The sequence below is a fragment of the Lynx canadensis genome, chromosome E2 (genome assembly GCF_007474595.2).
Source record: "Lynx canadensis isolate LIC74 chromosome E2, mLynCan4.pri.v2, whole genome shotgun sequence".
NCBI classification, from domain to species: Eukaryota; Metazoa; Chordata; class Mammalia; order Carnivora; family Felidae; genus Lynx; species Lynx canadensis.
This window is the reverse complement of record NC_044317.1, coordinates 13,442,129-13,454,838: the sequence shown is the minus strand read 5'-3', so window position 1 is coordinate 13,454,838 and position 12,710 is coordinate 13,442,129. Positions and strand designations below refer to the sequence as shown.

Here is a 12,710-nt window from a genome sequence, read left to right as displayed (position 1 = left end):
GCAGCAAAGAAAGCTCACACGGCCTCCCTGGTGGTTCTTCCTGGAGACACAGCTGGATTTGATGTCATTTTCCAGTCCCAAAGTGTTGGGAGAATGACAGGCATCATCCACTTGTCAGTGATCAACAATCAGTATGAGGAGACGAACATCCACATGGTGGGAGAGGGTTATGAGGATGACATCACCTTGGGCAACATCCATGGGCTGCTGGTTTCCAGCAGCCATGAAGCCCCAGAGATCTCTGAGGTCATCAAGGAAACTGCTATGGAAGACTTGATAACAGGTGAGAAAAACAGCCATGATGTTGGCTCAGGTTATTTTATTTTATTTTTGTTTTAATTTTTTAAATTGTTTTATTTATTTTTGAGCATGAGGGTGTGAGCAGGGGAGAGACAGAGAGAAAGGGGAACAGAAGATCTGAAGTGGGCTCTGTGCTGACAGCCGCAAACCCAATGCAAGGCTCAAACACACAAACTGTGAGGTCATGACCCAAGCCAAACTGAGCCACCCAGTCACCACGGCTTAAATAACAGGCCAGCCAGCTTCCTGGGGATTTAGGAAAGCATCTTCTCCTTGTTACTGTATGTTCCTTCATTCCTGGCTCAGACAATGCCTTCAGTCACATGTTCCCTCAAGGAATATTTACTGAGCATCAGCATGCATGTACCAGGCACTGTGCTGAGCCCTGCAGTTCCAAAGAGTAGTACAAGAGTCTCAGGGACTTATAGTTTTAGCTAATTCCAGTTTAGCTGAAAAGTGAAATTCAAAATTCAAATTCCAGATTAGCTATGTGAGCACATATCTCTCTGTAGTTGTCCCTGTTCATATCTCTCAGCTGGCTCCTATTGGTGTGGTCTGCTTCATGGGAACCATGTACCCCAGATATTCCAAGAGAAGTCATGGGCTTGTTTCATTAAAGAAGGTGTAGATTTGTGCCACGTCTAGAACATCATTCTCAGTAGCTTCACTACTCAGTGTGCTTTCTGAGAACCAACAGCATCAGCAGCACCTGGGAGGTTGTTAGAAGCAGACACCACCCCAGCATTTCAGGCCTACTGAAGCAGAATCTGCATTATAGCGAGATCCCTAGGAGACTTCTGTATACACCGTATACACTAAAGCTCAGACATGCTTCCCCACTGTCTGTCAAGCACTGCAGCTTCTTTTGGCTGACTATATTCTTTGGGGTAGGAGAAAATTTATTTCACCATTATTATCAAAATGCATTTGTTAGGCAACCAAATTGTGTGGCTAGTTGGTATGAAGTGAGTTATAAACACATGCTCATAGTTTTTCTAGGAGCTTGATTATAATCCTGGAATGTAGCATTGGACAGTCTCTACAACATGGCTTAAAATCAGTACTCCTCTTTATGTGGTGTTCCACCCCTCTGTGTGGCTACGAGGTGACATCTCTCTTGTCAGGGGTCAAGCAGGAGCCAGCAGCGAACCCTAGCTCAGAAATCAGATTTCATAATTATGATAGGGTTACCACATTTAGAAAATCAGAATACAGGAGTCCCTCTTAAATTTTAATTTCAGATAAACGAGTAATTTTTTTATTTGTGTGTCTGAAAATATTGTATGGGACATAGCGATACTAAAAATTACTCATCATTTATCTATAGTTCAAGTTTAACAAGGGGTTTTATATTGTATCCTATTTTAACTCTTAATAGTATTGTTTCAGCAAATAAATGGAGTTGGGGACCTATATTTTCTCTTGAAGGTGAGAGCCAAGGTGGTTGGGTGGATGGATGGATGGATGGATGGATGGACGGACAGATGGACAGGTAGATGGACTAATAGATTTCCCAAGGAGGGAAAGTTTATGCTATGTGACTCCAGCTTTTCCAGGATAATCATCTGCGGTGGGGGGGTGGGATGCATGAGGGTAAAGCACCATGTCTTTCAAGTGTTGCCTCCTCAGGAAAGGGAGCCCCGGGAGGAGGCTAGGGAAGACTCACAGACCTTCTGTTTCTGTCCATAGCTGCTCTGGTGGACCACATCCAGTTTGGAGATTGCCACATCGGAAACAGCTATAATGTGAGCTTCACAGTGACTAATCACAGCCAAGCGAATGTCATACGGTTTGAATGGCCCCTTTTAGCTACAGTTTGCTTTTCCCCACAGGTAAGTGAAAGCCAACTGCTGTTTTCTGGACTCCCTTGGTGTGAACCAAACCCAATTTGACTGTCAGTCTATATTCATGAACGTGTGGGATGAGATGGATGGCTCTCAAGCTGAGAAACAGCCCAGGAACCATCCCTTACTCAGACCAGGTACCAGAGGACACAGTTCGTGTCCCCTCTGGTCTAAGAACAGAGAATGAGGTCTGATGAGACTGTCGCTAGGCTGAAGTTGAGGAATTCCATGCAAGTCTCTATGGATGAAATAGGTCCCAGAGTGGATAGGGATAGGGGCTAGGGTCTTCCTATCCCAGATTGTAGACCTGTGTCCCCGAAGGTATATGTTCATTAGAGCATTAGGCCTGCCAAAGTGGCTCACTGAAAGCTAAGATGGGGGTAGTGGGTTCTGTGGACAACTGAGATTTAGCACATTTGCAAATTACATCTTTCTCTTTCTCACTCAGCATACTAAAATCTAGTTAACTTTATTTTACCTGGAATCCCTTTCAGCATCTCACAGCACACATTTTATGAATTGCTGGCCAAAGCTCAACATCATACAAGGCCTAAGACAATGTGGTAGCAGATCCTAGCCTCTGGCTACCTGATGCTTTTCATAGACAGTTTGCTGCTGAGTTCCCAGGACAATTCGTATACCCAGATATATACTGCCTTCTGCCCAGTTTCAGTTACCAAGGCTGTTCAAGCATAGAACTCTAGGGGGATAGAGCAAGGAAAGTTGGGGGCCCTACTTTGTCACCTTTAAATCTTTGAGTGCCATCAGGAAGTTTTGCTTCCTAGAGGGATGTAAAGTGTCAGTTAAAGTAGACAGAGATAAGCTTCAGACAGTCCATTTATATACACCCACCCACCCCCCCACACCCACACACATGCATATACCCCTCACCACACACACACACACACACACACACACACACACACACACACACATTTGTGGCCTGGGAAATACTAAGTTTTATTCACCCTTCACTTTCCAGAGGAAGGAGAGATATTTTTATCTGTCAGAAACATGATAGGACTATTATATATATATACACATGTGTGTGTTTGTATATGATAAATCATAAATTATTTTATGCCTTAAACCAAACTAGATTTCCCATTTATCTGGTATACTTCAGGGAATCTCAGCCTTCTGGTTTTAAGACTTCTTTACCTTATTAAACATTATTAAGGAACCCCAAAAAGCTGTTATTTATATGACTTATGTCTATTGACATTTACCACATTAGAAATTAAAACTGAGAGGGGGCGCCTGAGTGGCTCAGTCGATCGAGCGTCTGACTTCGGCTCGGATCATGATTTCTTAGTTCGTAAGTTCGAGCCTCGCATCGGGCTCTGTGCTGACAACTCAGAGCCTGGAGCCTGCTTCGGATTCTGTGTCTACCTCTCTCTCTCTGCCCCTCTCCTGCTCATGCTCTGTCTCTCTCAAAAATGAATAAACTTAAAAAAAAATTTTTTTGAAGAAATTAAAACTGAGAATATCTAAAAACATGTGTTTATTCATTTTTAAATAATAAACCCTTTAATGTTAATATAAATATCATATTTTAATGAAAATAGCTATATTTTTCAAAATAAAAAATGAGTAAGAAGAGTGGCATTATTCTGCAGTTTTATAAATGTCTTTAATATCTGGCTTAATAGAAGAGAGCTAGATTCTACTATTTGCTTCTCCATTTGATCTGTTTCAATATCACATGTCATGTAATCTCTATAAAGCTCCATTGTGTACTCATGAGAAAATAAGAATAAAAAAGTCAAATAACATCTTAGTATTATGATGGATGAAAGTAGATCTGACCTTGTGAACTCCTGAAAGGGTCTTAGGGATTCCAAGGGTCACCAGACCACATTCTGAGAACTGCTAATGTACTGTGTACATTGGTCTATAATTCATATAGGTCATATTGATGAAGAAGCACAGGTAGTTAAGAGTGTGGTATCTGGAGCCATATTGTCTGGGTCTGAATCCAGCTCTTCCAATATTCATGGTATGGCCGTGAGCCAGTTACAAGTTTCCTTGCCTGTAAAATAGGAATAATAGCTGTACATCTCACAGTGTTGTTGAATGGATTAGAACTGTGTAAAGGTTTAGAACAGTGCCTGAGGCAAGGAACAGTTTAATAAATATTAGCTGCCTTTACTATTATATTTCTATCTAAGAATCTCTTATAGATATTTAAGACAATCTACACATACAGGTGTGAATGATGCATTTTTTGCCAAGATCTTTGGCTCTACCCTTTCTCTAGAATGTCACCATCAGGTATAAAAAGTCCTCAAGCTCAGATTCCCAAAAATACTAATATCAGGCTCTTCCGCAGATCGGCCACCTTCACCCTGGGTGTGCTAAGGACATAGTAGTGACCATGAAGTCCGAAGTGCCCATCAATCTGAAGAAGATGGGGGTCAAGTGCAAGCTCTCCAGGATCACGTTTCAGCTCCCTGCAGACCAGGTCCCTGATTGGGATGACCGCATGCGCACAGTCAAGTGGGTGGATGTGCTCAGAAACACACCCGGTTCTTTCGCTGCAAAACGAAAGGTGAGTGGGGACATCAGGTACAAATCTGACCAGGCCTGCCGTGGCTGGTGGTGCCTGCTGCTCTGCGGTTCAGTGTCTCATCATTTCCTTCCTTCATGGAACAAAAAAAAAAAGGAAAAGTTTGTTTCCCATTCTACATGACCTTGATTTGACCTTGATTTCAGAAGTAACAAACTGAACTGGCAAGCATGCCACCTGCCAGCCATGCAGCCCACACATCTTGACCCAAACCGCTTTAGTTTAAGCTGGATGCCTCATGGAGCAAGTTCTCTCACCATCAACAGCATCAGGGCTAGACTTTCAGCTATTCCCTTTTTCTGTCTGTGTCCAGAATTTGATTAGTTATAATCTTTGGTTCATGACAGAATCTCATCTTTGGTCCATGCGTGTCCCTCTTTCAATTAGTCTTTGGCTGGTTTCTTTTAATAATGTAATAAACAGAGATGAACTCATGCTCAGTATAGGAAGTAGAACATGAATTACCTGTGTGCTTCTCACCCATTCCATCCCCCTGCCTCCCTCTTAGACGTAATCATGATCCTGAATCTTGTTTACTCATTCCCTTGATTTTTAGTTTTTCTTTCTTTTTCAATCTATACATTCTATTTTTTAAATATCATTTATTGACAGATTGGCTTCCATACAACACCCAGTGCTCATTCTAAAAGGCATACCGTTTTGTTGTAGTTTCTAACTTTTAGTTTTTGAAAAACGGTTACTGCCTGTGATCCATATTGTTTCATGGGGCTATAGTGTACCCATTTCACTGCTATATAAAATTCCATTATTACTTATCATCCATTCTTCTTTTGAAAATTATTTGGTGTTTTCCATTGTGTACACTGTTGCTGTGAACATTATTATTCATGTCAAATGGTGTTCAATTGCAAAAGTTTATATTCCTAGAAGTGGAATTGCTGAGTCATAAGATATGTGAATTTCAGCTTTCCAAGATAATGCCTGTGTTTTCCAAAGTCACTGTACCTATGCACACTCCTATTGGCAGAGGGATCTTACTGATCCACATTCTCTACACAACTTGGCATTGCCAGACTTCTTGATTTTTTTTCACTTAAATGAATGGGAAATGGTCTAATTTGGGATCTACTTTGCATTTCCCTAACCACTGGTAAAGATGAATATGAATGACTTCATGGCCTTACTAGTCATCTCTTATATGCCTTTTGCCTAGTTTTCAATTATGATGCCTGTTCTTTGTATGAGTTATTTTATTTTTGATAAAGTTTTTTGTTTAGCCCTTCTGTTTCCTAGTGATCTGCCATGACTCCCTTATCATCTAAATTTCATATATGCCTGGTATGTTTCTTGTCTCAGTATTCTACTTCATTGTCAATTTGTCTATCCCTATGCCAGTTTTACCTTGCCTTAATTTCCATAGCTTCATAATCAGTCTTGATATTTCCAAGGGAAGTCCCTCTCCCATACTGTTTTGTTCTGAAGTATTTTCATTATTCTTGGTCCTTTATTTTTCTATCTAATTTTGGAATCCACTTACCAAGTTCTGTGGAAACCCTGACTGAAACTTGATTGGAATTGGATTGTATCTGTAAGTCCGTTTAGGAAGGATTAACAATTTTACAATATTAATTCCTCCTTTCTATTAGTGAGTTTTATCTGTATATTTATTTAGGTCTTTTTTAACTTTTTTTTTTTTTTACTTCCATTTAGTTTCTTTATTACTATTAGGACTTCTCAGGTTTTTTATTTTTTCTTGAGTCAATTTATTAAGTTATTTTTCTATGAATTTGCCCTTCAACTAAGTTTTCATATGTATTTTCATAAATTATTTATAATGTTTTCTTATCATCTGTTTAAATCTATAGGATCAGTGGTAGTGTCCTCTTTTTAATTTTTGATATCAGATATTTTTATTTACTCATTTTTTTCTTGATCAATCGCCCTGAAGACTTTTTAAGTCATTCCACATAAACATCATTTGGCTTTATTAGTCCTCTCTGTTCTCGATTTATTTTCTGTTTCATTAATATCTGTCCCTAATTCTATTATTTCCTTTCCTCTACCTTCTTTATAGTCCATCTAACCCCCAAACTAATATCTCTGTAGTCCTGATGCTCTTAGTAATTTGTTTCCTTTCCCATATAGGAGTCATTTTAGGTTTACCTTAATCATTTATTCTGGAACTGGAATCATTTATTCTGTAAGTTGGTGTTAATTTGCATGGGTAAAATACTGTTACCCCCCACCCCTTTATTCTTGTGAGTCAGCTAGCTCTGCCTTTGTTCCAGGTGATAGAGACGGATCCTGAGCCTGTTCACTCAGTAGTAGAAGAAAACTACCGAGAACTGCATCTTCAGATCAGTGCCAATGTGAATTTTGCTTCATATCAATGCGAAACAAGCAATGTGCACTTTAAAGAAACACTGGTTTACCAGACCCGAGTGTTTGAGTGAGTCTTTGAAAGCCCCCCAGCACTCACAGAGAAGTTCTTTCATTTCATCATTTGCCTATTCCTTTATCAAATACTTATTCAATGTTTATGACAGCATATACCAGGCATCATAGCTATGTAGCATGCACCAGAGGAACTCTAGGGATGCAGTGAAACATTCAGATCCACAGAGCTATTAAAGTTCACACCTGAAATCAAGATATAGGCCAGGAAACACAGTCCACCAGGAGGGCAGCATCCGGCCACCAGCTTCAGTAGGGATGGTCCTTGAAGCAGTCCACACCACCACCCAGTAATCATTCTTTTCTCCCCAACTCCAAGTGACAATATCCACACTAGTGGGAATGGGCCCATCTTAGCTCAGAAGCCCCACAACCCACAGAAGCCAATACTCCTCATAAGCACCCCATAGGTATAGCTTCCATGATCCTTATAAAAGACATGCCCAATTACAAGAGTCACTACACTCACAGATCCCCAAAGCTATGGCTTTCCTCCAGGGAATCATAATTCCCTCCAGACCAGATGCAATTTACCAATTAGGGGTAATGTTAACTCTAAATAATGTTGCCTAATAATAAAGCTGATATTTCTCCTTTATCAGGTTTCCAGGGAAACAGCTAGAAAATTTATTCAAAGTCAAAATTGTCCTTAGAAGGAAAAGGGTTATGTTAACTCACATACAAGAATATAAGGATGTCATGGGTCCCCCTCTTAAAGAGCTCATGGGGGGAATGGGTGAAAATAGGTGGTTGCAGTATGGTGTCCTGTGTATGCTGTGAGAGTACCTGAAGCAGATGGAATATCAGGGAATACTTCCCAGGTGAAGCAGTGCCCATTCTACAGGATGATTAGGAGATAGCCAGGTGAAGAAGTGAGAAAAAAGGGGCCTTCTAGACAGAGAAAGCAGCATATGCAAAGACAGAGAAAGACCATTCTTTGAGAATTACGAGCACAAAAATGTAAACCACTGACATTTCAACTTTGTAAAAATTGGTAACTAACTTGTTCAACTCATTTTGCATTTGTTACACTTTTAAGTTTTCAAATTATCATAGAACCAAAAGAAATAAGGGAGGAAGTGGTACCTTCTGTTGATAGCCATTTCACTTAAAGCTGGGGTTGGCAAACTATGGCCCGAGGACCAAATCCAACCAGCTGCCTATTGTTGTAAATAAAGTTTGTTTTGACCCACAGCCACATAAATTCATTTATGTGTTGTCTATGGCTGCTTTGGTACTATAACAGCAGAGTGAGTAGTTACTACAAACACCAATGGTATGCAAAGCCAAAAAACATATGCTGTGTTGCCCTTTGCAACAACAACAAAAAAAAAGTTTGCCAACTCCAGTCTGAACTAAGAACTTTTCTATCAAGAGTATTCTGTACCACCAAGATTTCTCCACTTTATAAATATTGTCTTTAGGATAGTGGCCAGTGCTCATACTTTTACACAATAAACATAAGCCCCTGAGGTCAAAGTACTTGACTTTGGGCATACCTGCACAGTCTACCTGGATCAAATAGTGGAGATCTGATCCTTACACCCTCCCCTAGACCTACACCCCCCTCCAAACTCAACTCCAACTACTTCACTAAAATTAGTAAGACATTTGTGTTTTCTTCTCTAACACAATCATTTTCCTGTATCAAGGCCTCATCCTTCTGCTGTGATTGTGATCAAGTTTTAAAATGATTCCAGAAAAAGCTTCTATTTCCTGGTTCTTTTCTTATATGCAGGGAAACTTGAGGCAAGAAAAGTCTCTACTCATTCAGAATTTGAGACAAGTCTCAGTCAATGAAGGAATCTCAGGCAGGGGTCAAATGGCTTCCAACCACAGGGACATTGTTTCCAGTGGGAGATGTTTCAGTAAGGGAGGGACTGGAATTTGCACCTAAAGAAAGTACTGTCATGGAAAACACATTTTGATTCCTCTCTCATGGGAATTTTTCAGAATTACAGCAAATTCATGCTGAGAGCTCATTGCATAGGGTGCTGGTACTGTGCCAGATGATTTAAAGTGCTAAACATTTGAATATTTTTACTTTTAATAGTAAATAGTGTTTTAGAAGGAGATATAACTAGCACAGCAAACGCATGATGTCAGACAGAATGCTTAAAACTTGCCTTTTGAAGAAATGTTTAAGAAACGCAGTGACAACTTAAAGTAACATTATAGATGATGTGTAGACAGGAAAAAAATCATCGACAGCACATTTCTCAAATCCATTCTCTGATCTATCTGCAGGTTTGAACTGACTAATTCAGGAAATGTGCAGCTGGAATTCAATTGGGTCTCAGAAGAAACTGCAAAGGCTGTCAGCTTTGCAATGCCAGATAACCAAGGTAAACACAATGATAGGAAAACTCCAGGGCTTGAACCGAGTCCCCAGTTAGTAGGAGAGCCTTGTTCATGGAGAAATGAGCACTGGTCCAACAGCTCCCTCAGTAGCCAAGGAGAAGCAGAGCAAATGTTTCATGGTGTCTGCAGAGCCAAACAGGCCTGAGAAACTCAAGAGCTGACCTCTGTCCTCCTGGAGCGTGGAGCCTAGAGCCTGGCCCTCCATTAGGCCAGCACCCCAGTCACTGACCCCTAGGAATCTTGTCTTTTAGGCCTTAACCTCTTGGGAGATTACAGACCCTTGCAGAAACTGATGAAAACTATGAACTTTCTCCCTGGAAAATACACACCCATACCGAATGTGATATATATGAAGCACTTGGAAAAAGACTCAACACTTGGTGGACAAATATTCATTGCTGTTGTTGCAGTTTTGGAGATTCGCAGACCTTTCAAATGGGCCCTCAGATTGTGAACCCCTACTTTCAAACAATGGTTCTCCAAAAAATTATATTCACAGCCCGTTATTCTTGAGGCAGAAGACCCACAGACCTCTCTTTGGCCCACCCCCTGAGCCAAAAGGAAACAACTTTGAAAAATTGATAGAATTAATAGAAGTATTTTTCATGAGTCTCCTGTGAGAGATATGAGCCAATCCCTTACCCTTAGTGCCCAAAGCTAAGTATTTCTGGTGGAAGAGGTGAGCCCACAGAGGGACCTGTGAGTGGGCTGCCTTCCACCTGCCCTCCCACTGCAAATACAGAATATCATTGGCTCTCTGTTTTGCCCCCAGGTTCTTCTCAAAAAGACCAATTTAGCCAGGGCACGCTGCACACGGTCAGTACTCTGGACAGTGCCATGGACCACTGGAATGAAGTTCCCCCCACGCCCTTCTCTGTGGAGCCTGCCTCAGGCATTGTGCCTGTGGGCAAAACTCAGAAGCTCAAAGTGAAATTCTCCCCACTGGAAGTTGGAGAGTTCGAGAGCAATCTCTTCTGCCAGTAAGAAGATGTGCTCTCCAGAGCAAAACTCCACATCTCCTACCCTCTCTTCTGTCCCAGCACCACCACCATTCTTTCCAGCCCCGGGCCCCTCCATAGCCCCCTGATTGTCACATTTCCCATTGGGAAGATTCAGAAAGGCCAGGATTTAGAAGATAAGGAGAATTTTTTCTTTTGTATTACTCACCAACACTCTCTAGACTCTTCCTCCTGCCTATTACGCCCTTCCCAGCCACACACAGGATTCCACTGAGCAACAGAATGGCTGACAGACAGGTAGTTTCCAGTCCTTGGGCAAATATGAACTTAGGAAAACTTTCCTACACCTTTTCTGAGACTTGGTCTCCTCATATGTAAAATGGAAATAATAATACCCACCTTGTACAGTAATCATGAACATTAAGTGAGTTAAATCAAGTGAAGACTTAGAACAGTACCTGGCACATAATAAGCACAATAAACATTACATAGCCATGGTGGTGGACCTGATACATAGGTGAGGAATAGAAAGGGCCCAGACCCAATTCAAGAAATCCAATCCAATAACATTTAGCAAGTCCATGATGTGTTAACCACTCCCATGAAAGATCCATACAGAACACTTACCTTACAGAGGAATTGTGTAAAATATGGTATGGGGTGGCAGAGACCTATGTGAGCCATAAAAGCCTTGTGGAACCCCTGCTATCACACTGCAGGGACCCGTCCCACACCTGGGCCTAAGCTTGGTGCTGGGACTAGAGGTCTACTTACATCCAGTTCACTTTCTCCAAGGAGCTCAGGATACTCATTTAGAATTTCTGTGTCAGTTTTCATACCCCACTAGATGCCTGTGAGAGGGCCCAGAGGGCAAGACTCTGTGCTCATTTTATAGCAGGGAAAATTTCTCACCACTGCTGGAGGGAATAACTTGGGGGCATACTTAGATACAGAGAAAGAACCAGAATTCATCCTCCTCATACTCAGCCCATTCATGCATTCATCCACTCAACAGTTCATGAATGAACACCTACTATGTATCATGCGCTATTCAAGGCATTTATATTATGTTGTTGATCAGGATAGACCCAGTCTCTGCTTTCATGGAGCTCACGTTCTGGTGGATATAATATTCATTTCCAACCAACTAAGGAAGTGGTGATTCATCTAAAAATGAATAAGAATAATCTTATCCTCACAGGATTCCCAACCTGCCACCTGGAGAGCAAGGCCCAGTCCTATCAGCAAAAGGGCGGAGCCTTTTGCCCTTCTGCCATTTTGACCTAAAACACTCAGACTACATCAGTGGTCATCGGCGCAACCCAGATCTCCGAGGACCTTCTGGTGCGGCTCTGGATTCAAACACCAGGGTGATTGAGTTCACCAGCGTGGGCATAGGAGGGAAGAATATCCGGTAAGTTGCTTATGGTTTGCATTGGTTCTTATCAGTGAGTTCTTCTAAAGAACTTAGAGGAAGAATTCAGAGAAGTCAGTGAGGCTAATTCCTAGAAGCAGGCTTGAAATATTGGGGTTGGACTTTAGAGAAGTCCATAGTAAGGAAGTCTATAGTAAGGAAGCTGAATTTGTCTCCTTAGTTTTGACACTGGAGAAATATGGAAGACATAAAAATGTAATCCCTGACCACCACCTTAACCACAGAGGGTCGGTCATTGGGACAGAAGGGCCCTGGATATCATTATTCCAAAGTCCAGAACTCTAGCCATAGTTTGCCCCTCCCCCCCCCCAAATGAAGTGCAGTTTTCATTTCTTCACAATACTTCACAAGTGCAGTATTCATTGTGGTAATAGAGTATGCAGACAAGTCCTGATTCCCAGATAGGGGGACTGTGCTAGGGAAGGTCCTAAGAAAGTTTCTCTAATTCTTCAACCCCCATTTCACTCTCTGCTATCAATTCTTCCCCCTCGGCCAGGACTTTTACAATCCTGAACCCAACTAATAGCACCTACTCCTTCTCTTGGATCTCTGAAGAAACTGAAAGTCTCCAGAACCCTCCAGCCTTCACATGCCTTACAGAGAAGGGCTTCATCCACCCTGAAAAGAAAGCGGAGGTATGTGTGTGTGTGTGTGTGTGTGTGTGTGTGTGTGTGAGAGAGAGAGAGAGAGAGAGAGAGAGAGAGAGAGAGAATCAGGACCACTTGACTCAGGGCATTGATCATCTTCTCCCCTTCTGCATAGCAAGTGTGCTGTAGACCATAGAGTGAGGGAGGACAGCCTAATGGTGCATCAATCAAGTATTTCTT

General features: G+C 41.6%; 1 protein-coding gene across 2 annotated transcripts in view; it reads left to right on the top strand.

The window, feature by feature from the left end:
* HYDIN (HYDIN axonemal central pair apparatus protein) overlaps positions 1 to 12,710 on the top strand; it is a 378,288-nt gene that overhangs the window by 325,006 nt on the left and 40,572 nt on the right. For both annotated transcript variants that reach the window (XM_032591379.1, XM_030298918.1), the window contains exons 64-71: positions 5 to 283; positions 1,990 to 2,132; positions 4,477 to 4,695; positions 6,963 to 7,123; positions 9,376 to 9,473; positions 10,262 to 10,469; positions 11,650 to 11,862; positions 12,380 to 12,518. In XM_032591379.1, coding sequence (XP_032447270.1) covers positions 5 to 283; positions 1,990 to 2,132; positions 4,477 to 4,695; positions 6,963 to 7,123; positions 9,376 to 9,473; positions 10,262 to 10,469; positions 11,650 to 11,862; positions 12,380 to 12,518 — 1,460 coding nt within the window. The remainder of the gene's footprint in view (positions 1 to 4; positions 284 to 1,989; positions 2,133 to 4,476; positions 4,696 to 6,962; positions 7,124 to 9,375; positions 9,474 to 10,261; positions 10,470 to 11,649; positions 11,863 to 12,379; positions 12,519 to 12,710) is intronic.